The following is a 24,563-nucleotide window of genomic DNA, read 5'->3' as shown; positions in this document are numbered from 1 at the left end:
TGCTTTTTATAAAGCGATACAATTCATATTATGCTGAATTGAGTCAAGCATTTTGTCCAGGCCCTACATAATATTTTCTGTTTCTCATGTGGCTCCATGGGGAAAAAAATGCCCCTATCTTAAAATGGAAACTTTAGGAAACTTGAATATTCCCCTAACTGAAAAATGCAACCTTAAGAAAATCTTCACAGAAAGTTCCCTAAATTCATTGTACATTGTCTTCTATGTACACTACCAGTCAAAAGTTTTAGAACACTCTAATTTTTCCAGTTATTTAGTGCAAGTCGTGCAAGTCGTGCAAGTCCAATGAAGAGCTTGAAATGGTACAAAGGTAAGAACTGAACAGACAGAACAAAACACAAATCCAAGCTCTGGCAAAACTATCTCAGGAAAAAAGAACATGATGGTAAAGCTTGAAAACATGGAGTGTCCAGCACAGTGTCCAGACTTAAACCCCATTGCGCTGGTTTGGGATGAACTGGACAGAAGTGTGAAGCAACCTACAAGTGCCACACATTTATGGAACTTCTGCAACAAACTTGGGAAGAACTTTCTGAACAATATTTGATTTCTGTTGTTAAAAGAACAAGCCACCTTTGTGTTCAGTTGTTATATCTGTCAAAAGTGGACACTTTCAGGAATCAAACGTTTAGAATATGATTTGGTCAACAATAAAAAGTAAGCAGTTAAAAAAAAATTGGAAAAAGTATGGTGTTTTAAAACTTTTGACCAGTAGTGGACATGTACCGCACGAGCTAAGAAACAACCAGGGAAATATTCAAACATTTTATCAATCAATCAATCAATCAAACTTTATTTGTATAGCACTTTTCATACATTTGAAATGTAGCACAAAGTGCTTCACATGCAACAGAAACATTTTTAATACATTAATTAACACCCCCCCCCCCCATACCACAATTTAAACAGAAACATAAAAACTACAAAACTAATAAACATAAAGCTCTTAAAGTTATAGTAAAAATTAAAAGTGTATAGCTAAGACCAGATGGAGACAAAATAAAATAGTAATGATAATTTAATTTAAAACTACCATAATAATAACAATAATAATGATAATTTAAGTTAAAACAGGTAAAAGTTTCAGTTAAAAGCTAAATTAAAAAGATATGTTTTAAGTTTACTTTTAAAAATATGAACACTCGCAGCGGACCTCAGATCCTCAGACAGACTGTTCACAAACGGGGGCCATAAAAGCTGAATGATGCCTCACCGTGAGTTTTAGTTTGAACTCTTGGGACAGTTAAAAGGAGACTACCTGAGGACCTGAGAGTCCGAGAGGGCTCATATGATAAAAGCAGATCAGATAAATAAATAGGACTAAGACCATTAAGAGCTTTATAAACCAATAAAAGAACTTTAAAATCTATCCTGAAGCTCACAGGAAGCCAGTGCAGAGACTTCAGTACTGGGGTGATGTGCTCTCGCTTCCTGGTCCTTGTCAGCAGTCGTGCTGCAGAGTTTTGGAGGAGCTGCAATGAAGCTGTAGATTTCTTTGGAAGACCAGAAAGGAGAGCATTACAGTAATCAACACGATTTGTAATAAAAGCATGTATTAAAGTCTCTGCACTGGCTTGACAGAGAAATGGTCTGACTCTGGTAATATTTTTTAGATGATAAAAACAGATTTAGTGATGGACCTGATGTGTGGCTCAAAGCTGAGCTCACTGTCAAGAATAACTGGTAAACTTTTCACCCTCTCACAGGGGTTCAGTGAGTAGGTTTGGAGCTTAGCTTTGAGCCTCTCTCTCTGAGCTTCAGGACCAATAATTAAAACCTCAGACCAGCTCCACACTCATGTACCATACTGTCACCATTTTGGACGTTTAAAGTAAAACTTGCGCAATCTTCAGCAAATACTAAATTACTAGACACCCCTGAACATCTCCTAGCCCCCTCTTCCACACAAAACAGAAATCAGATCAAAAACAGGCAAAAAAGTTACACATGCAAACACTGTGAACATAGTAAACACTGTGAATGAAATCGAAACATTTCTCCAACTACACTACTAGAGCGTGAACTATTTTGTAACTTTAGCATACATTTAGACTTAGGAGGTGCAGTTATGTTCAACTTTTGAGGCGATTTATCTAGTTTCCGCTCCTCTCCTATAGCTCCTGACATGCCAGACTGGGCTGATCAGCGATGCTCCTAAAATAGTGCATGACTCAGAGCGAGAGGCGAGGATCCAAGTGACAGGAGCTTTTAAAACCGCTGCCACGCCGTCGACTCACGCCGCATCGTGTCGTGTCCCTGCGCCGCAAAATATAGCCTCATTTAGTCCGGACACTGGGCGGGTGATTGACAGGTGCGGTAGTGAGAGACTCCACATGATTTGCATAGAGCTCCCTTCGCACATGCTCAGTAGGGTGTGTGTGCAAGTGCCAATCATGTTAGTAGTGGAAAGGTGCATACGGAATTGACTGCACTTTGGTTAGAAACTTTTTTTTTTTTTTTTCCTGAATAAATCTTTCCATGAAAAAACCTGCAGCTGAACTCATGTTTATTTAAAGGTACATTGTGTAATTTTCCTGGTGGAGGGTTCGTCAAATACTTTTCTCTCTGTGGAGATGTTACTGCTTTAAAATGTTTCGCTGTGTGGCTTTAATCTTTTCTATCTTCATGGAGACTAAACCAAACCAAGTTACAGATCAGATCTCTGTTTTTCTAGTTATCTTTGAGATATAAAACCACATGTCATTTAATAAATATAAGTTAGGGCTGTTTAAGGTCATACTGTGGAACATTCAATGGTAGAGCAATGACATATCCATAGAAACAAGCAGGTTTCATAGTATACTTTGAAGTATTTATCTTAAAGCCACACTCTGTAGCTTTTCTACTGGAAAGCTTGTTGTTTTGCCTAAAATGTACCACAGTTTGCCATTAATCTTGTATTAGTTTAGCACTTTTACAATTAAAGGTGTTTTTATTGCTCAGAAACGCTTTGGAAAATATGTATTATTACAGTGAGCAATGTCAGCTCTCCACAGATTGGATCTTACTTGTCTCCATGGAGATAGATACATTTAATGCCATACAGTGGAACACTGAAAACTAAACAATAAAACGGTATGTGTTTTTATTTATCTTCTATATTGAACACATTTTGCTTTTTTCTATTTTAAATGAAAAGGCCCATACTCTACCATTTTCTGTTGTTGTTTCCTCATCAAAAACATACTTGGATTTGTGTTCAGTTTCATTCACATGACAAACATGTGTGAATGAAAGAAAACACAACTCCAGGTCTGTTTTTGATGAGGTACCAAAGTGCTACAAAACATGCTTAAAGCTGCGTTCAGACCGCGGCCTCAAAAATAGGCGCTGGATGCTTCTAGTTGGACGCCTTTGCATGTGAGTTCAGACGCCCCCGACGCTGCAGTCTGTGAGCGCCTTGTTTTCCCAGTTGAGAAAGTGGCTTTAGTGTATTCATGACATAAACCATCAGCGAAGATGATCGGCAATTGCGGTTTATACGTACCATATTTTCCGGGCTATTAGGCGCTCTGGATTATAAGGTGCACTGTCATTAAATGGTCTACTTTCTAACTCTTTTCACAAATAAACCGCACCAGACTTTAAACGCAACACAACAGTTGGATGGCTCAGTCAGACTTTGTCTGACGCGTTCACGGTGACTCTGGGCTTTGTTCAGTTGTGGCGTGTAGGGAGGGTGCTGTCTGGGACCAACGGATTGTCGGCGTGTTCGCAGTGACTCAGTTGTTCAGTTGTGGCTCTAGAAGTGGCACATTGCACTCACTTTTTCGGTTTGTTCCTCCGTTCCGTTCCTCGTCGGCGTGGAGTGATGAGTGTGGCTGCAGGTGTTTTTCACTGTGCGGTCGCTGTCTGCTCCGTGTGTGTTTGCGTGTTCTGCGGGTGGTGCGGCTTTGTAGTTTATTGAAGTCGTGCTGGGACACCCGAGTGGATTCGTGTATAGGGCGCTCTGGATTGCGGGGCACACAATCGTTTTTTGATGGGGTTGAAGGCTTAAGAGCACGTCTAATAGCTTGGAAAATACGGTATAAATTTAAACTCCACTAATGACACGGTGTAGATTTGTTGTTATGGTGTTTGTGGCTCCCAGGTCTTTCTTTCTCTTCTCTGTCTTCCAAATAATAACATCGCTGATGCCTGAACGCTCAAAACGCACCACGTCGACGCCAGATTCTCATTGCGCTGACGCCTGAAAACACACTGCAAACACGCCCTGGACACGCGTCCACATCGACTCTGCATGTAAACTGGACGGTCTGAATGCAGCTTTAAACTCATAAAAGTCAATTTTGCGTAATATATGACATTTAATTGCCCTCTCCATGGGGTCTTCTTGTATGCCATTTCCACCTTTCAGATATATATTTGTTTTCATATAGAGACAGCACATTGAAAAGTCTTCTGCTTTCTAAGAAACACAATCCATTAGCTGCATTTAAACACACACCACAAACACACACACACACACACACACAGATGAATGACATGTTTGGGCCTTGGTGGAAGCGCTCTCTGTATAAAAACATTGATCTGATCCGTGGCAGTGAAGTATTGACAAAGGCATTTCACACTCGGGGCGTTTGTGATGAACACAGATTAAAAGTGTCAGCGCTCCCCTGAGGATCCACCGAGGGGCGCTGGAGCGAGGACAGCCAACCAACAACTCATCACAGGGAGGAAAATGTTTGGGTTCGGTGGTATTTCATTTACTGGTAACAATATTGTAAGACTGACATATTCTTAATGATTAAAAAAGCATGTTACTTGTAAAGAAAAAGAATGTCATAATTATAATTTGGTGTTTTGGTTCTCAAGACGATTACCCAATCAGAAAACAGAATAAGCCTCCCCTTTGCCAGTTTCAAAGGTTAAATCCGGTTGGTTTAAACCTAAAAGGACTGTCCTTTATCTGCAGGTTTAGGCACAACCCAGGTTCAACTGCAAAAACATTTAAGAGCGAGGGCTACATAAAGTTCCTTTAAGTAAGTTGAATTTACAAAAATCGTGGTGTTTTCCTGCAAATGATTAAAGAATACAAAAGCTTAAATGAGCTGAATTTGTTGTGTTAACAGAAAATAGACCAAAAGGCACTACGCACTGTACTGCCGATTTACATACATTTGCAATTTGCCATCTGCAGTGTTGGGAGTAACAGATTACATGTACCGGCGTTACGTAATCAGAGTACAAATTATGAGTAACTGTATTCGGTTACAGTTACTGTTTCCATGAGTGGTATTTGGATTACAGTTACTTTGTTGAAATAAATGGATTACACAGCGGTATTTTCCTGTTTTCACATTTTGGGCTAATGAGTAATTCCACTCATTGCCAGATACTAAACCAGGTCTAAACTAGAGCTAAACCAGATCTAAACCAGGACTAAGCCATGTCTAAAACAGGACTAAACCAGGACTAAACCAGATCTAAACCAGGTCTAAAACAGGACTAAACCAGGACTAAAACCAGATTTAAAACCAGGTCTAAAACAGGACTAAACCAGGACTAAACCAGATCTAAACCAGGTCTAAAACAGGACTAAACCAGGACTAAACCAGATCTAAACCAGGACTAAACCAGGACTAAAACCAGGACTAAACCAGATCTAAACCAGGATTAAACCAGATCTAAACCAGATCTAAACCAGGACTAAAACCAGGACTAAACCAGATCTAAACCAGATCTAAACCAGGACTAAACCAGATCTAAAACAGGACTAAACCAGGACTAAAAAAAAACAGGACTAAACAAGATCTAAACCAGGACTAAACCAGATCTAAACCAGGACTAAACCAGGACTAAACCAGGACTAAACCAGGACTAAACCAGGACTAAACCAGGTCTAAACCATGTCTAAACCAGGTCTAAACCAGGACTAAATCCTGCTGCGTGGACGTGTCTCCTCCTCTTCTATCAGTAATATTTTTAATACAGTTAAGTAAAGTCTGGGCTTTTTATTTTCTTTTAGCAAACAAAACTTCTTATATGAAGATATCCGAGTCTTTGCTTCTCTACAGCAAATCAAGTAATCCAAAGTATTCAGATTACGTTACTCACTTTAAGTAATTTAATGGATTATGTTACAAACTACATTCTGGGGTGTGTAATCTGTAATCTGTAGGGGAATACATTTTAAAAGTCACCTTCCCAACACTGGCATCTGCATCTAGGGACTGTTTAAAGAGCCCATGTTACACAATATTCTGTTATAATGTTGTTTCTTCATCAAATCATATCTGGAGTTGTGTTTTGTTTCATTCACACACGTTTAACACAAAAAACCTCTTCATATTTAGGCCAAGTTCTTTTCTCAAGCAGAAAACTGGTAGTAGGACGTGCTGCTCTATGTTTTCAAAAAGGTAAAAAGCTGTTCACTTAAAAGCAGCTACTTATTAGTCTGTCTGCATCCCTAAAGCTCAGACTGTGTTTTAGGGACGCAGACAGACTAATAATAAAGGTTTACTCAAACACAAATGAAGCAAAACACAACTCCAGGCATGTTTTTAATGAGGCAACAATGATGTAAGATGGTGGAAAGCTCACAAGAATCAATTTTGCAGAATATAGAAGCCCATATTACACCATTTCCTGATCTATTTTATAATGTTTCCTGGGACCAAGTCTTTGTTTTGCAAGTCTCAAGTAAGTCTCAAGTTTTTAATCTCAAGTCCGAGTCAAGTCCCAAGTCGAGTCTCGAGTCACTGGCCCATAAGTCCAAGTCAAGTCCAAGTCGTCATTTCAAGTCTTTAAACCAAAAAAGTACCAAATATAGCTTCGATTTTTGCAATTTATATGTTTTTTAGGACAAAATGTACTTAAAAAAAAATCATAGTATATTCATATATGAGTATTTATAAAGTATATAGAGTTGTAGAAATTGTGTTATTTTTTTCCTTTTTAAATGTCTTGACAAGATCTTAGAGTGAATCATTACAGTCAGAATAGTAAGAATTAAGATTTAAAAGTGCTTCTCAAGTCACAGGCCTCAAGTTCGAGTCAAGTCCAAAGTCATTGACCTTCAAGTCCAAACCGAGTCCCAAGTCTTAGTCCATTTTATGAAGTCAAGTCTCAAGTCCTAAAAATAGTGACTCAAGTCTGACTTGACTCCAAGTCACGACCTGCAAGTCTCATCCTCTGACAAACAGACCTGGAGTTTTGTTTTGTTTCATTCACACATGTTAAACACACAAACCCTGCAGATTTAGGTTGTGTTCTCCTCTCAAACAAAAAACTCTCTATGTCGTGTGGTAATACAGGATGTACATGTTTTACATAACCACACATAACGTTTTAACCATAAAAGACAGAGATTGCCAAAGATTGTAGTAAGTCAAGATGGTTGACACCTCTGAGCGTCTGTGCTCATAGCATTTGATAAAACAGGCCTAAGTACCGGTATTCCTCAAGTAAATTACAAATTACGCATCTCGGTGTACATAATTGCACATCCCTTACTATTTTATTTTTGAAAACTTTTTTTCACTTGCAAATGATACATAATACACCCAACAGGACGTAAACAGCCTAGTGCCGAGCAATGAATCGGGTGCACGCGTGTGCGCGCAGATGCCCGCTTGGCGTAGACCCGGCACACATTTGTGTGCCAGGGCATTTGTTGTTTTGTGCACAGAGGATAAAGACCTCCAGGAAGGCTACCAGAAGAAAGAAAGAAAGAACAGAAATGGCGCACAAAGCATCACTTTCCTTGCTGAAAGCAGTGGCGATGGTAACGGAGCCTGGCAGTGATGCAGAGTCCAATGTGGACATTTTTTATACAGATGAAGAGTTGGATTACCTGGAGGGTCTGGACCATATTGAAGAGTAAGTAGCAAATATTTCATAGCCATTTAGAGCAAACATCACAAAGGATGTATAGCACTTCATTAGGGGATAAAAGGGGGAGTTTTAATCGCAAAATTAAGAAAAAAAATCCAGACGAGGACAAATGTACCAAAAAATGTCCTTAGGTCTGGAAGGGTTAAACTCCATACACTTTCACTAAAATCATTTAGATAATTTCACTCCTGGAACTGCCAATCTCTGCTGAACAAAAGAGAAAAAGTAGCTGTTAACTCGAACTGCCACTTGATGACATTACAAGGTGGAAGAGAGCATTTTGAGCTTTGGGGATGCAAAAACACAACTCCAGGTCTGTTTGTGATGAAGAAACAACATTAAAACACAGATCAGAAAATAGCGTTGCATGAGCTCTTTAAGCTACATGAATGCCCAATTTCTTTTATAAATTTCCTCTCATGTAAAGATCTAAACCACAGACAGTTTGAGTTTTTCGCATTCATGGCGAACACGGATCACACAAGACGCACAGGACTGTCACATGTGGTACCTCTCCATCGCAGTGGCCGCCTCCTGCTCTCTTTTCCTCCTCTTTCTCTCAGCAATGCCCCGGAAAGCCCTGCCAGGACGTCACAGCGGTTATCAGGGGGTCAACACAAGAATTTGGACACAAACAGAAGTGTGTTTTGGGCTCGTTTTTTATAGTGCGTGAACTCAAACATGGAGAATTAAATCTGGTTGCTCAATTTAAGTCATGGCATGTCCATTTGGTGAATTTACTGTACACCTTTTACACAGTTTTCTTTAAAGTATGTAGGAGGTGGTGGTCAAAAATACAGTCGTGGAAGAAGCACTCAATTTTGTAACTGAAGTAAAAGTACAGCTACTATATATCAAAAAAGTAAAAGTATTTTGCACAGACTTTTTTAAATTTATTAATTTTGATAAAAATTTGAGCTGAATTTTCTTCAACAGAAACAACTAAATCAATAGTTTTTTCTAGCCATTTTTATTTGTATATTTTTGCTCAAATTATGAATAATAAATAATTGTAACTTTTCTGTCCTGTTGTAATGTAGTGGAGTAAAAGTAAAAAGTATCCACTTTAAAATGTGCTCAAGTAAAGAAAAGATATCTAGAATTTAGTCTTAGGTGCAGTACGTTATAGGGGTGTGCAAAAATATTAAAATATCAATATATCGTATTGTTTAATGTGATGATACAGTATCGATATCATGGGCTGCTGTATCGATATATCACCAAGAGTATTTTTTGGTATATTTTATCAAATTATGTTGCTACAGCTACAGTTTTGTTGCTTGTTCAAAGGAAACTAATTCATTTAGGCAAAACATTTGACATTTTCACTGTTTTGATGACTAAAATGTTTGTGTTTCATATGAACTTTGCACAAGAAGTGGTTTAACAAAGACTTTTAGTATCACATGCACGATTTTGCATTTATTATTTTATTGAACCGTATCGAATCAATTTGACATATACTGTATCGAATCGAAAGCTCATTGTATCGTGTTATGTATCGTATAATGGCTTATATATATCAAGATATGTATCGTATAATGGCTTATATATCGAGATATGTATCGTATAATGGCTTATATATCGAAATATGTATCGTATAATGGCTTCTGTATCGAGGTACGTATTGTATAATGGCTTCTGTATCGAGATATGTATCATATAATGGCTTCTGTATCGAGGTACGTATCGTATAATGGCTTCTGTATTGAGATATGTATCGTATAATGGCTTCTGTATCGAGGTACGTATCGTATAATGGCTTCTGTATCAAGATATGTATCGTATTGTGGCCTGTGTATGGAGGTATGTATTGTATCAGCAATTTTTTAAATGATACCCTGCCCTGGTACTTTACTACTTTTACTTTATGTCCCACCATTGCAAAAAATAGGACTAAGACACTACAAAGGCAAAACAGAGATCTTAAATTGAGAATTTTGTCAATTTTTTTTATTTATTTATTTTTTATATTTCAAGTGAAAATTTGATTCTAAACATGCAGCGTATAACTTATCTGGTGGAGGGTCACGCTGGTTTCCGTGGAGCTGGAGTATTTCTTTGCCTACAATGTTGCACTGTATATTACTAATCCTTATTAAAGTTGCTGGTCAGATCTGTGGAGAGGCAAGCCCACTCACAGTAAGCAGGCATGTTTTTCAATGAAATGAAGTGAAACGATTATTAGATAGAAAGGTTTAAGGTTTTATGTGGAATGTGATGTTCCATTCTGTGTACATGTATCGCCTAAACTGTTCCTTTTTTAAAAAAAATCTAAACGTTTTCAAACCAAGACGGGTCTTATTTTCATCATTTTAAGTGGTCAGACATTCAGATTTACTTCCCATTGATTCAATTGAGTTCAGACACATTGTTTTGATTGTAGTTCAGGTTAGTATCGACATACAGGGTTAGTCGGAGTTTAGTAAGCCGGAGTTGGGGTTAGGAGCGAGACAGGGTTAATCCACCAAGGCAGAAACATGAGGGTAACTACGGCAACCACATAAACTGTACACTATGCACACACACACACACGCACACTCACACTCACACAGAAGGGTTCAATACAGTAACACTGAACAGCACTTTTAACATTACAACAAGATAAAACACAATAACTGAGAAGGTAAAGGCACAAACTTTTTCACTTGTTCCACCACAACTTGCTAACAAAGTCTTCCACCGGGGACTATTTCTTTGGGCATAAAACACAACCTTTAGAAGCACAGAGCTATATACAAGCCATTGCCGTCCTTATAAAATGAAGACAACATTAAAATCCATAGAGCGCCCTATTGCACTGACATCCCTGGTGATGAAGTGCTGGGAAAAAGCCATTATAGCACCAACTTTTTACCTTATTATTGACCCAATGCAGTTTTCGTATTAGTCCTCCAGAGCAGTTGTAGATGCAGTCCCCAACATTGATAAAACTTCCAAAACCTCATCAGCTTAGACTAGAATTTTCACAGTTTAAAGTGCATAAGACTACACATGATTTTGGTTTTATGATTTACGGAAAAGGTAAAACCACAACTGTTACCACGCGAGCAACCATAATTTTGTTAAATGAAAGTTTTGGCTACGTTTATATGATGATGGTCTGAACAAAAGACGCAAAAGTGCTGTCACGTCTTCACTTTTTATTCCGTGTTTAGACGAGTGTTTTCAGGAGGAAATCTGCGTGCATACGGTGACGCAAAAGTGTGTGGAATTTGATTGGGTTTGCATGCCAGGTTTCTGCGTACTGTATGTATGTGACTTAAAACGCGTACGCGACGTGAGCAGATGTGATCAGAGTTTTGCATCTTGGGCAGTGTAGACGGAAACGCTACAACGGAGCGTATTCAACTTTTCCACTCTGGAGGGTGGTTTCAGATTTTTGTTTTTTTAAGCCCCAAAAATGCCGTCACCGTCTAAACAAAAGGCACTTCTGATAAAATATTTTGTTGTTTTTATCCGCAAGTGTTCTCATGTAAACAGGCCTTTAAACTATGTGCATAGTATTTCCTGTGTTGATGACATAGATGGAGGGTTTGTTTTTTTCCCCTTTTCTTTTTGCACACTTTGTACGATTACGATTTGAATCAATTTACATCAAAGTCAGAGCGGGGACTCCTCGTCTTTCAAGTGGCGGAAGTGCTTTGCATTTTCATTCTTATCATATTCTACTTCAATTCCATTTCACTAGAAAGGACCACACCATAACAACAGAATACAAGAACGATATTTATTGACGGTGGATCGATGCGATGGCTGGGGGGAGACTTAGGGTGGGGGGCTCCGTTTCCAATCCACAATGGTCACGCAGCTGATTCGGAACCCCCCTTCCTTAAAGATGGTGTCACGAGGACGGAGAGAGGGGTTTGAGAGTGCCGGGATTGTCAGTATAAAAATAGGGCTTCTGGGTAATTGAAGGTGTGGTTCAGATAATCTGTGGTTGGCTGGAGGAGGTTGAGGCGTGGTCCAGCTCCTGAACCTCAGTTACTCATATTAACTCCATCTGTATAGTTATCCAACTAACTGCAGAACAATAACAGCTTTGCAAGTAAGAAAGTCAGGAGTAAACATGTTTCATAATAATACTCGATTTCACAATTCGGCAACTTTCAAATTCTTGATTATTAAAAACTTGAATTCATCAAATGAATTAGATTAATTGTCCAACCCTAGTAAAGATATTCTGATTTAGTATCATATTGTATTTTCTTCTCAGTGATTTTCCCCATAAACTACCACATAACTTTCCTGGTGGAGGGTCGGTCAAATGCTTTTCTCCATGCAGATGTTATTTCTTTATCTGGAATGTTCCACAGTAAGACACCTTTCTATCTTCATGGAAAACAAACCAACCAAGTTACAGGTCAGATCTGTGGAGAGGCGACCCCGCTCACAGTCAGAATGTTTGTTTTTCTAAGGATTTTTATGCTATAAAACCACCTGTAATTGAATAAATGTAAAGCAGAGCTGTTTAATGTCACACTCAGTGTTGGGGAAGTTAGTTTAAAAAAGTAATGTTTGCTCATTATTTCTTTAAAAAGTAATCCCTTACTTTACTTAGTTACCCTCTATGGAAAGTAACTATTTTTATGTTACCTGTTACTTTGGAAACTTTTTCATGGTAAACTATATCTAAGGCTAAATCCTTAGAACTTAGAAGAATTTAAGTGGATGTTAAACCGTTAGGAGGTAAAAGGATGGGGTCTGCACTAGGGGTGTGCAAAAATATTGAAATATCGATATATCGTATCATTTAATGTAATGATACAGTATCGATATCGTGGGCTGCTGTATCGATATATCGTCTATTGAGTATTTTTTGTGTATTTTACTAAATGATTTTGTTACAGCGCTACAGTTTTGTTGTTTGTTTAGTGGAAGGAAACTCATTGACAGCAAAAAGGTTCGTTAAAATTAAAATTAAGAATATTTGACTTTATCTGAGTCGACTCTACCAATGGAATAAGTGTTTTTCTACATTCAAGCGACATTCAATTTCAATTTCTTATTTTAAGGGTTGTTGTTTTTCTTTTTTTAAGTGTAGCAAGTTGTATTTTCATATTTTAAGAACAAAAAATTGTATTCCGCTGATAGATAATTTAACTAGTCAAGGGGAATTTACTCAAATCATGATAAAACTTTCTTAATTCAAGTCATCTTAACTTGGCTAGATTAAATCTTTTGCAGTGCATGCGACACATTTGGCATTTTCACAGTTTTGAGGATTAAAATGTTTTTGTTTCATATTCACTTTGCACAAGAAGAAGTGGTTTAACAAAGACTTTTAGTATCACAGCCATGATTTAGCTTTTATTTTTATTGAACGGTATCAAATCAATTTGAAATATATCGTATCGAATCGTAAGTTCACTGTATCGAAATATGTATCGTATCGTGGCCTATGTATCGAGGTATGTATTGTCTCGGCATCTTCTTAATGATACCCAGCCCTCGTCCGCACAGTCTGCCTGAGGGATTCAACTCGGCGGGCAAGGGATGGGCGCTCGGTGCAGGAGGATGCCCTTGAGGGACCTCTCCCCGGGTGTCGCTGGCCCCCGCCAAGCGCACTTCCTCCGAGGCATTGCACCGTGACCAGCTCTGGGTCAGCCAGGAAAGGTGAAGGTGGCATGACTCTCCGGTTGTGTGCTTTACAGCTCCTCCCGCCCAGACCTCGCACGCTTCCAAGGGCTGTGGGATCAGTGTCCGCTGTGCCCGGAGCGACTGCTGAACGGGACGGACTGTATGTCGCCAGGGCGGGGACCAGAACGTACACAGAACGATGCACTGAATTGAAAAAGGAACTACATTTCGTCACCAAATATTTAGTCATTCCGTGTTACACTATTTTTACCCCAAAAAAAAGTAGTTATGTTACCACCCAACACTGGTTATACTGTAGAACATTTCAGGCATTTGAGACACCCTCCACCAGAAACGTTACATAGTGCACCTTACAAATCTAAAATAATGTACTAATAAACCAACTAAAGCACGACAACTCTACTGCTGATGATGACAGAACATAAACCGCACTGTATTTCTGGATCAGCTGTCCACTGCCCCTGACACTGACAGGTTAAAAGGACACACTCGTTTTCATTGGGGACATCAGGCTGTCTCTGCAGTGGACGTGTGTGGACAGAGTGGACATGCCCAGAGGGGACAGTAATGGCTCTGACACATGTCCCAAACAATGGAGATCTCCACAGACAGGCCAGATATGGGCAGACTAAGAGGGAGACAGTTTTACAGGGATAATAGTGGCAAACGTGTTTTACATCAGTATTACGTCATATACAAGGTAAAGAGTCTGAAATAAGTTACATCATGGGTGAATGTTCGAGTTAGTTAAAGGTGCATTGTGTAACTTTTATGGTGGAGGGTCAGTCCAATATTTTTTTCCGTGGAGATGTTCTTGGTATTAAACATTTCTATATTCATGGAGACCAAACCAGACCAAGTTACAGGCCAGATCTGTGGAGAGGCAGGCAGAATACCTGTTTTTCTAGATATTTTAGCCCTAAAACCACCTCTAACTGAATAAATGTAAAGTAGATCTGTTTAATGTCATACTGCGTAACATTCCAAGCAGAGCAATGACATTTCCATAGAAACAAGAAGGTGAAGGACAAAGGGCATGATGACACTGTTCTATAAAACGTTTATGGAGTCAGTTTTAACGTCTCTGCTAAAAACAACAACTCCCTGAATCAGTTGGTTAAATGGGCGAGTGAGGTGATTGTCCATCCTCAGAGCAGCCTGGACTCTCTGTACTCAAGACAGCGGATGTCCCTGAGTATTCTAAAAGACGTACAACATCCACTCAAACTCAGAGTTTCAGCTGCTTCCCTCTGGTCAGAGAGTTTTAGTCCCAAGATCTAGAATGAATCATTTTAAAAGGAGCTTCGTTCCAGCTGCTATCGTAATTATGAATAAACTAATCTATTTATCTATCAATTTTAGCACGTTTGTTTTGGAAGAATCACATGTTTTTAAATATATATATTTAATATTTATTGTGTATTTAGACAAGTGTGATGGATGACTTTAACAAATTGTTTATGGAACAAACCATTCTGCACTGGAGCACTTTATTTTGTAATTTGTGTTTTTATACCTGTTTATTGCACATAATGTGGATGAATGAAATGTGAAATATGGGACCAGACTCTCAAATCTGCAAAACAAATTTACCAACAGGTACGAATAAAGCAACATAACCTAAATCTCATATTAGGCTATTTTCTGATCTGTGTTATAATGTGGTTATCTCATCACAAACAGACCAGGAGTTGTGTTTTGTTTCACTCACACATGTTTAACACACAAACTCTGCATATTTTTAGGCTGAATTCTTTTCTCAAACAGTAAACACTCTGTTCCACCCTATGATGTCATCTGGTAATACAGGAAGTGCTCCTAGAATCATTTGGATCATTTCAGCCCTGGAATTGCCAATCTCTGCTGAACAAAAGATAAGAGGTACTGTAGCTGTTAACTTGAAAACTACCACTTCATGACATCACAAGGTGGAACAGAGCATTTTGAGCTTTGGGGATGACAGACTAATAATAGACATGTGTGAATGAAACAAAACACAACTTCAGGTCTGTTTTTGAGGAGGCAACAACATTCTAACGTGATTTAAAGCTCAAGAAAGTCCTATTTTGCGTAATATAGGACCTTTAAGTGGAAATCAATTGCGTATGATGTTTTAATAGAAATAATATCCGATTTACTCCTCCACTTGAGGCAAAGACTCTCCACCCAGAGGAGTTCAAGTATCTCGGGGTCTTGTTCACGAGTGAGGGAAGGACGGAACGGGAGATTGACAGGCGGATCGGTGCAGCTTCGGCAGTGATGCGGTCGCTGTATCGGACTGTTGTGGTGAAGAGGAGCTGAGTCGAAAGGCGAAGCTCTCGATTTACCGGTCAGTCTTCGTTCCTACTCTCACCTATGTTCATGAGCTCTGGGTAGTGACCGAAAGGACGAGATCGCGGATGAAATGGGTTTCCTCCGCAGGGTGGCTGGGCGCTCCCTTAGAGATAGGGTGAGGAGCTCAGTCACACGGGAGGAGCTCGGAGTAGAGCCGCTGCTCCTCCACGTCGAGAGGAGCCAGTTGAGGTGGCTCGGGCATCTGTTCCGGATGCCTTCTGGGCGCCTCCCTCGGGAGGTGTTCTGGGCATGTCCCACCGGGAGGAGGCCCCGGGGAAGACCCAGGACACGCTGGCCTCTCGGCTGGCCTGGGAACGCCTCGGGGTCCCCCCGGAGGAGCTGGAGGACGTGTCTGGGGTGAAGGAAGTCTGGGAGTCCCTGCTTAGGCTGCTGCCCCCGCGACCCGGCCCCGGATAAGCGGACGAAAATGGATGGATGGATGGATAATATCCGATTTATTTTACATATCTGCAAAAAGTCAAGCAAACTCAAAAATAACAACTGTGTATATCCTGCATTCATCACCTTCTTACATTCGTACACTTCTAGCGTTCTATAAATTCTCCATTAAATAAAGTCATGGCACTTAAACCTGTACTTGTATAGACATCTCCATATGTCCTGGGCCTCTCCATCACGGCCGCCTTGCAGATAAACAAGAAGAATGGGCTCATGTAGTAAGTGCTGTGCCTGGGGCCGGTCCTTGCTTTGACTCATTGTTCTTCATTATGTGTGTGTGAACTAAAAGCTGCTGGGGAACTTTACATGTGTAGTCCGGTCTATTAGAAAATAGTACATACAGGGTAGACACTTAAGTGGGTACATCAAGTGCCACTATAATTATATACAGTAAAAAAAAAAAAAGAACATATGCTTTTGTTCAGATTGTACGATGAGGAGGAAGTTGAATTGAAAGGTCTTATATTACGCAAAACTGACATGTTAGAACGCTGTTACCTCATCAAGAACGTAAATGGAGTTCAGTTTTGTTTCATTCACACGTTTATTACTCTGCCTACATCTCCAAAGCTCAAAATGCTCCGTTCCACCTTGTGATGTCATGAAGCGGGAGTTTTCAAGCTACCTGTTTGTTCAGAAGAGACTGTCAATTCGAGATTAAAGAGCCACTAATAGGCCTGTAACGATAACAGATTTTGCTGGAAGATTAATTGACCAAGGATTTATTGCGATAAATGATAATATTGACATTTTGAGACCATTTTCAAATAATATAATGACCCTGGAATAAAAATGCAAATACACCCTCTCAAAGATCAGTAAACCTTACTTGCTAAAAGAACATTTAACACAGGAACTGCAAGAAAAATCAACAAGTCTAAATAAAATAGACTTGTTAACATAAAAATAGCCTAATGTAGCGAGGACTTGAATAAACCATTGCTGAACCAAGCAGAGCCAAAACAATAAATAAATGGAATTATTAAGTCTCTGTTACAAAACTGCCCTTAAAAGTTATTTTAGTCACTGACTTCCATTGGAATATTGTCGCTTTGTCTGTGGCTGCTGCTGTGAGCCTCGTCATTACCTCCGCCAAGGAGGTTATGTTTTTGCCGGCGTTTGTCTGTTTGTTTGTTTGTTTGTTTGTTTGTTTGTCTGTTAGCAACATAACTCAAAAAGTTATGGACCGATTTTGATGAAATTTTCAGGATTTGTTGGAAATGTGAAAAGGAAGAACTGATTTCATTTTGGGGGTGATCCGGAAGAAATCCTGGATTCTGAATCACTTTGAAATTTTAGTTAACACTGTGGTAAATGGGGCCAAAAATTTAGTTTCTCAATATCTCGGTTAATTATTGATCAAACCCCATGAAATTTGACTCAGGGATGGACAATGGGATCCTCTTTCATATTCCAAAGGCTGATCCGGATCTGATCCAGAAGACTGATTTTATCGCAATTTATATAAAAAATGGGGGTAGTCCTTGGCGGAGGTCTGCGCTCTCTGAGTGCTTTTCTAGTTTTGGTCTTGAAGTGTTCGTATTAACCCTTGACACAGGATCCTATTTCTCTATGAGGGAGCCTCTGTCCTGTCTGGTATCATGTCAGTTTCTTTTTGGATTTCGGGCTCTCCCGGGGGCTACTTCTGTCGCTCGGGTATGGGTTTATGTCGGCTGCTGGGTTTTGAGACATTTCTTCTCGTCGTTTGTGTGCTCGCAGCATTTGACGCATGTGGCCGTTGAGATGTACGTATCCCACACACTCATGTAAATTTGGCATTGTGACTTGTTTTGGCACACGGCAATGAACTGTTTTAGTTCTGACGTTGGCACTAGTTTTTGTTGCAGCTTCATGTTCACCGCACAGACAGCGGCGCTTTCTGCACTCAGGCTGCACGCATTCAGTCTCTTTGGTAGAGAGCGAGAGAAGAGGAAAACAAACAAACATACAAAAAGAATTTATCGCGTCCGGAAAAGCGTTACAGGGCTAGCCACTAAACACCAAAATCACTTTTTTCTACTGATTTGTTGTGTAATTGGGTCTAAAATAGAAATGTATACCTAACCCTGACCTTATTTTAGCATTTTAGTGCATATGTGTAAAAAATCTGACTTTTGGGTCAAAAGTCGTGTCTGTAACGGTCTCTTTAGGGTCAACTACGGCCAGGACATTTGATTTTCAAGTGGGACTAAAGGCCGAAAATGAGTCAGAAGCAGGTTATTACGTGACGAACACAGCCACTAGTGTCTATGGCCGGTACGTGAGGAACTACTGGGCGCTGCGATGTCCCACCGTGTCTAGAGAAAAGGGAAATGTCAAGCGCAAATGTTTCAAAAGTCGCGCCGTGTTGGATTGTTGTGGCTGTCGGTCAACTGTCAATCATCTCTCCAGAGCCCGCCCCACACCCGCTCCCCCCAACCCGCCAGGCACCGCCCACTCTGCAGGATTTTTCAGATTTGGCTTAGGGGCGGAGTAAAGCTTCGGGAGGGCGTTTAATGGTTCTTTAAATTATACAAATGGTTTTAGTGAAGGTGTCTGGAGTTTAAAAACACTTCCTGTATCACCACATGACATCACAAGGGGCAACAGAGTGTTTTTTGTTTGAGAGAAAAACTTGAGAAGCCTAAATATGCAGGGTCAGTGTGTTAAATGAAATAAAACACAACTCCACATGGGTTATTGGATCTTCATGTTTGTAGAAGGGCTCTGATCTGAAATGAAAATAACATTGGGGAGCTCCAAAGAACCCATGTGTGGATTCATTTTCTTTCTCTCAGATTTGAGTTTTAAGTCCAGTCACTTCAGCTTGGATAAGAGTTAACATCTACATGAGTTTGTCTTGCTGTGTTTTGCTTTGAGCTCCGTCTGCAGCTCTGAGGGTGAGTGATTTTAAATGCGAGCTTTGTGTTCCGTTTAATGTAGCCTCCATGCCTTTGCCTTCACCCTCAACTGTTTTGTTTTCATCACGGCGCTGCTCTGTGCTCAGTGCTCTTTTACACTGCAAAACTACATACTTTGTGGATTTAAAATACAACGGGATCTTTGGAAATGCGCTCCATACTCAAAGAAGCAGTGCGATGTTTCCGTTGCCACATTTACATGAGAGCTTTAATCCCAAATAAATATGAATTCATTCTGAATTCCGCTTTAAAAAGATCATGTAAACACTTAATTCCTAACGAAAATGATTACTGGGAATTAAACTGAATTCCGAAGTAAGTGGGTGGTTTATTCTAGCCAGGCTGGTGCCACCTAGTGCCTCCGCTCAATTTCATTTCTCTCCAGCGACTAGGTCAGGAATCAGAATACAATAGACGGTTCGCAAAAACCCAGGAAGTGCAAGTTCGAGCACCAGCCAATCAGCGAAGAGTCATATATTCAGTGTTGTCAACGATTCCTGAGATCGAGGATTTAAAGCCGGGACAAAGAGAATGTTTGGTGAATTTTATCAAGGGGAAAGACGTTATTGCCCTTCTTCCTACGGGATTTGAGAAAAGCTTAATATATCACTTAACCCATTACATACGTCACGACCAAACAGAAGCGATTGGTTAAATGATAAAAAGTAACCGCCTACTGTCGAGCGAGCGAAATCTAAGGCTGCGAGGTCAGACGGTTTGTACGAAGTGAAACGAAGTAAAAACAGCTGATGAATCAGGCTAGGTTTATTACTATTTTAAAGACGAATTAATTTATTCCTCGATCATGTAAATGTTTATTCTTTTTTAAAAATAATTCTGGTCATTCAGTGCATGCTCATTGGGTCGCCCTTCTGACGCAATCCAGGCGATCCAGCTCCACCAGTCCTGGCTTCGGACTTTCATCCGCGTCTCTTTGGATTTGCGAGCAGGACGCGGGAGAGGGCAGACGTTGACTCAGTTTGTGTTCTTTCTCTGTTCTCTGACACTCTTCCCTTCTCCTCTTCAGCTGATGATTGATGACAGAATTCTCGAGCTGCTGCTTAATTATCATTGAAACGACTGCGAAAAAGTTTGTATCGTGTTTGTGTCCATGGTGTAACGACAAACAAAAAAAGCCGAACAGCTGAAGTGTGTGTTTTCTTCCGGTAGATGTAAATATATTCGTGTCTCTGTCCAATCAGAACCCTTCCCCACCCCCAGACGTTGAGCTGAGGGTAAAAAATAAAGCAGATTTAACGTGTTTTCCAAGTAAACCTCAATTCAGAATTATTATTTCCATTTAAACTCGAAGGAGAATATTTTAATTCCGAACTATTTAATTCAGAACAATTAATTCGGAATAAATAAAAAAAACATCATGTAAACGTAGCCAGTTTGATTTTAACTCTTTAAACTACTTGTGTATCGTGTCATTTTTCACAATATTCCTTCCACTTAAAGCTGACTCAAGGGATTTCACATATTACACTGACAGACAGGGTGAAGGACACGAACGGACTAAAGCACGAAAGCTACACAGAGGCTGGCACTAGGTTCACGAGTTACTGACCCACAAGCAAAAAGGAAGGAGCGACCAGAAGAGAAGGAAGGAGAGAGGAAGAGGAAGAGGAGGAGGAGGAAAGTTACTCACGAGATTCTGTAGTCAGCATTTGGAAAGCAGCCATGTGGAAAAAACAGAGAGAGAGCAAAGAGTTAGAGGCAGGAATCACGGGGCATGCAGAGATTCAATAAAAGAGTACATGCAGTTTTGTCAAGCCTGGTCCAGTGCTTTTTCTATCTTCTTTCAGTGTTTTTTGGCTGAAAAGATTTTGCAGCACAGCACACACTAATATGATACAAAATAACACCGTTTAGGGGGAAAAAAGTGGGATATAATGGCGAATACATTCATGCCAGTTCTACTATGTCTGTTATTTCAGTTTGGAAATAGTATCTGTTCTGCTTTCTTTTCTGTAGCCAAGGATTTCCAGGGACACAAAATGGGAAAAGATCTAATTAAATCCACGTGTACATGTTTGATAACTCAATTTGCAATTTTGTTCAAAGCACATTGGTGTTATTTGTTTGAACATTGTTTGCAAATGAAGTTGTTGACACCTCGTGCAGTATAACCTCGTTTGTACATATTAGGACTGCACGATGTGGAAAAAATACATGGATTTTTTATTTATTTTTTTCAAAGCCTGATCCTGTCAGATCTCAGAAGCAAAGCAAGGCCGGGTAGTTTTAGTACTTGGATGAGAGGTACTGGGAAAATCAGGTGCCACAGCGGGATGGCAATGGCAAAACTGTTGTTGTGTCCTTAGGCAAGACACTTCACCCACATTGCCTAGTATGAAAGTGGTGTTTGTGTGAGTGATGAGTGTGAGTGGTCGGAGGGACCGATGGCGCAGATTGACATGGCAGCTGCACTTCCGTCAGTCTGCCCCAGGGCGGCTGTGACTACAACAGTAGTTTACCATCACCAGGTATAGAGTGAATGAATAATGCTGAATAATGCTGTGTAAAGTGTCTTTGTGACATATGTCTGTGAAAAAATATAAATAAAAGACTTACTATTAAACTATGATTTTATTGCATCAACACTTTCACTGAAATAGTTTAATATGGGTTTTGACATTGATATTTGAACTACTAGTTAAAGCCACACCATGTAACTTTTTTGACAAAATAGACTAGATAGACCTTGCTTTAAAAACGATAGGAAAAAACTCCACAAAACTGACTCTACATGTTGTTGCTATAAATTACTCAATTACTAGTCACTTACCAAAGAAAATCCTGACTTTTTTTTTTTTAACATTTTACTTTGAAAATACGGCACATTTCAGTCAGAGGAGAACTTTGGTTTTGGTGTCAACATTCTTGTATCAGTATATTGTGCAGCCCCGTTAAAATGAACGTTTGTGACTGTTAGGTGACTGCAAGCAAAAGGACTCTCACAGAGCTCCACGCTCCACGGGGCTAAACACAACCGACGCCCGATCGCACTTTGCGGACACCCTGCTCCATGGGTTCGGGGTTTAGATCTGGTTTAGACCTGGTTTAGACCTGGTTTAGTCCTGGCTTAGACCTGGTTTAGTCCTGGCTTAGACCTGCTTTAGTCCTGCTTTAGTCCTGCTTTAGTCCTGCTTTAGTCCTGCTTTATGCCTGCTTTATTCCTGCTTTAGTCCTGCTTTAGTCCTGCTTTAGTCCTGCTTTAGTCCTGCTTTAGTCCTGCTTTATTCCTGCTTTAGTCCTGCTTTAGTCCTGCTTTAGTCCTGCTTTAGACCTGCTTTAGACCTGCTTTAGACCTGCTTTAGTCCTGCTTTAGACCTGCTTTAGACCTGCTTTAGACCTGCTTTAGTCCTGCTTTAGACCTGCTTTAGACCTGCTTTAGTCCTGCTTTAGTCCTGCTTTAGACCTGGTTCAGTCCTGGTTCAGTACTGAAAAAAACTAAAAAAAAAATCTTTATCAGTTTTTTTCATTTTGGTTTAGAGACAAATAATGAAGAAAATTGCTGTTTTTTCATTATCTTATTTTTGGTTTTATTTGGAAAAATGAATGAACAAATGACACACGGATTTAAATGCTTAATTAATTTCAGTTTAGTTTTTGATGCTCCCCCTTCAGAGCGCTATCCCAAAACAATCAATGTGCATCCCACTAATGAACACAGATCAGGTTTGTGAAGCTGTATTGTATTGTTTCGTAACCTGCTTTCGTATATTTGTGAAAAATGGCACCCACCGAAGACAAAATGGGTGAAGTGTTTTGCGCAAGGACACAGCAACAGTTTTCATGGTCAAATCTAGGATCAAACCTTCCACCTATCACTATTATAACAAATAAAGGAAATTAACACTAATGAAATGCCAATACGCAATCAATAGTGTAATGTTCCAGATACTCTCAGAGACTACTTTATTATGCTGACCTTAATACGCTCCAGTGGAAACGGATTGCCGGCAGACTTGTAGATTTTGGCCTATGCACGGAGAAAATGACACGGTGTGGGATCGAGGAGAGAAAGGAGGACAGTCTTTGTCTGTTAGAAAGGGATAATTATAAGATGTGCCGGATAAGTGGTAATTATCCAGTCACCGAGAGCCACAGGGGGGTCCGGGGGCAGCTGAACTCTGTGGAGATGTCTACTGAAGTGACTGACTGACTCGTGCTTTTCTTGTGATCAGACTCCGAGAAAAATAAATGACGTAATACTTGGGCTGGGCGATATGGATCAAAAAATATATCTCGATATGTTTCGCTATATCTCGATATACGATATATATCTTGATATATGTTCAAGAAAAAATAACCCCCTAAAACTGAAAACTGCAAAAACAAATCTGCCAGATTCCACAAGGTCTTTTTTTTTTTTTTAAATTGAAGCGTAAGAGGTCGGCAGTTCATATAGGAACATTTAAGATTACAAAAACCCTAATTACATAAATAATTTAACTGTAAAATAAAAGAAATAATACATATTTCCTTCTTTTAATTCATAAATAAAAGAACTCAACACAAGCTCATCTTTGCATTAACTCTGTTATCCAGACCAGAACCAGAACCATGAGCTCATTTAGCAGAAGAAACTCAGGATGTTCTTTATTTTAATAGATCCATGTTATTATCCAGCAGTGAGGAGCTGTGAGGTTTCCCACAATCCACTGCAGATCAAACCCAACGTTTCCAAACACTATTGTACAAGTGACACTGCAACAGATTATTAATTAAAATCTTCTGCATAAATAAACTTTACATTGCTAAACTTTACAATATTTAAAGCATAACGACTCTAGAGTCACATCAGCCTGTTTGAGATAATAATGTGTTTAATGCAGTTTTGCGCACATGTGTTTACATTTTACAGAAACGAAACTTAAGCGCATGGCTCATTTGCATAAACAGCGCACTTCTCATGCAGCTCAGCTCGTTTAGCTTCTTTCAGGAAAAAGGACACGACTCAGTGGAATATGAGGATGTGCTGCTGATGGCCTTGTCTTTAAATGGTGGAAAAGGTTTGTGGTGCTTGAAGCTTTTCACTGGCACCAACTTTCCGTATTCACGGCGATAGTGAGGAGTAGGGATGGGCATGATTAATCGATTAATCGCTAATTGATCATTAAGAATTTCATCGATTACGTTAATTTTAATCGACAAACCGAATGTAGGTTGCTGTGTGTAGCGTGACCAAACAGGGGTCTGTACATGTGTCTCTTTGCATCAGAAGGAGCGAGCAAACACAAACATTCGGTCAGTCTGCAATGCGTACCGAAGCACAAATGTGTATTTAACGATGATTTGTACAAGAAATTCCACGCTTTCCGTTGCGTTCGGGACAAGTGTGAGTCCATGTGCACAGTGTACAAAGCAGCACATATGTTTCGGTGTCCAGTGGGAAAAAGCTTT

The 24,563-nt window shown here is 39.8% G+C and overlaps 1 protein-coding gene across 1 annotated transcript in view; it reads right to left on the bottom strand.

The window, feature by feature from the left end:
• Positions 1-24,563, bottom strand: part of nsmfb (NMDA receptor synaptonuclear signaling and neuronal migration factor b) — a 145,311-nt gene that overhangs the window by 77,794 nt on the left and 42,954 nt on the right. The window contains exons 6-7 of the mRNA XM_055161716.1: positions 20,803-20,808; positions 8,369-8,437 (exon numbers count right to left, since the gene is read on the bottom strand). Coding sequence (XP_055017691.1) covers positions 8,369-8,437; positions 20,803-20,808 — 75 coding nt within the window. The remainder of the gene's footprint in view (positions 1-8,368; positions 8,438-20,802; positions 20,809-24,563) is intronic.

The sequence above is a fragment of the Boleophthalmus pectinirostris genome, unplaced genomic scaffold (assembly GCF_026225935.1).
Source record: "Boleophthalmus pectinirostris isolate CB_2022bp ecotype Guang Dong unplaced genomic scaffold, ASM2622593v1 HiC_scaffold_4, whole genome shotgun sequence".
NCBI classification, from domain to species: domain Eukaryota; kingdom Metazoa; phylum Chordata; class Actinopteri; order Gobiiformes; family Gobiidae; genus Boleophthalmus; species Boleophthalmus pectinirostris.
Note: the sequence above shows the minus strand (reverse complement) of the source record. Positions and strands in the feature narration are given on the sequence as shown.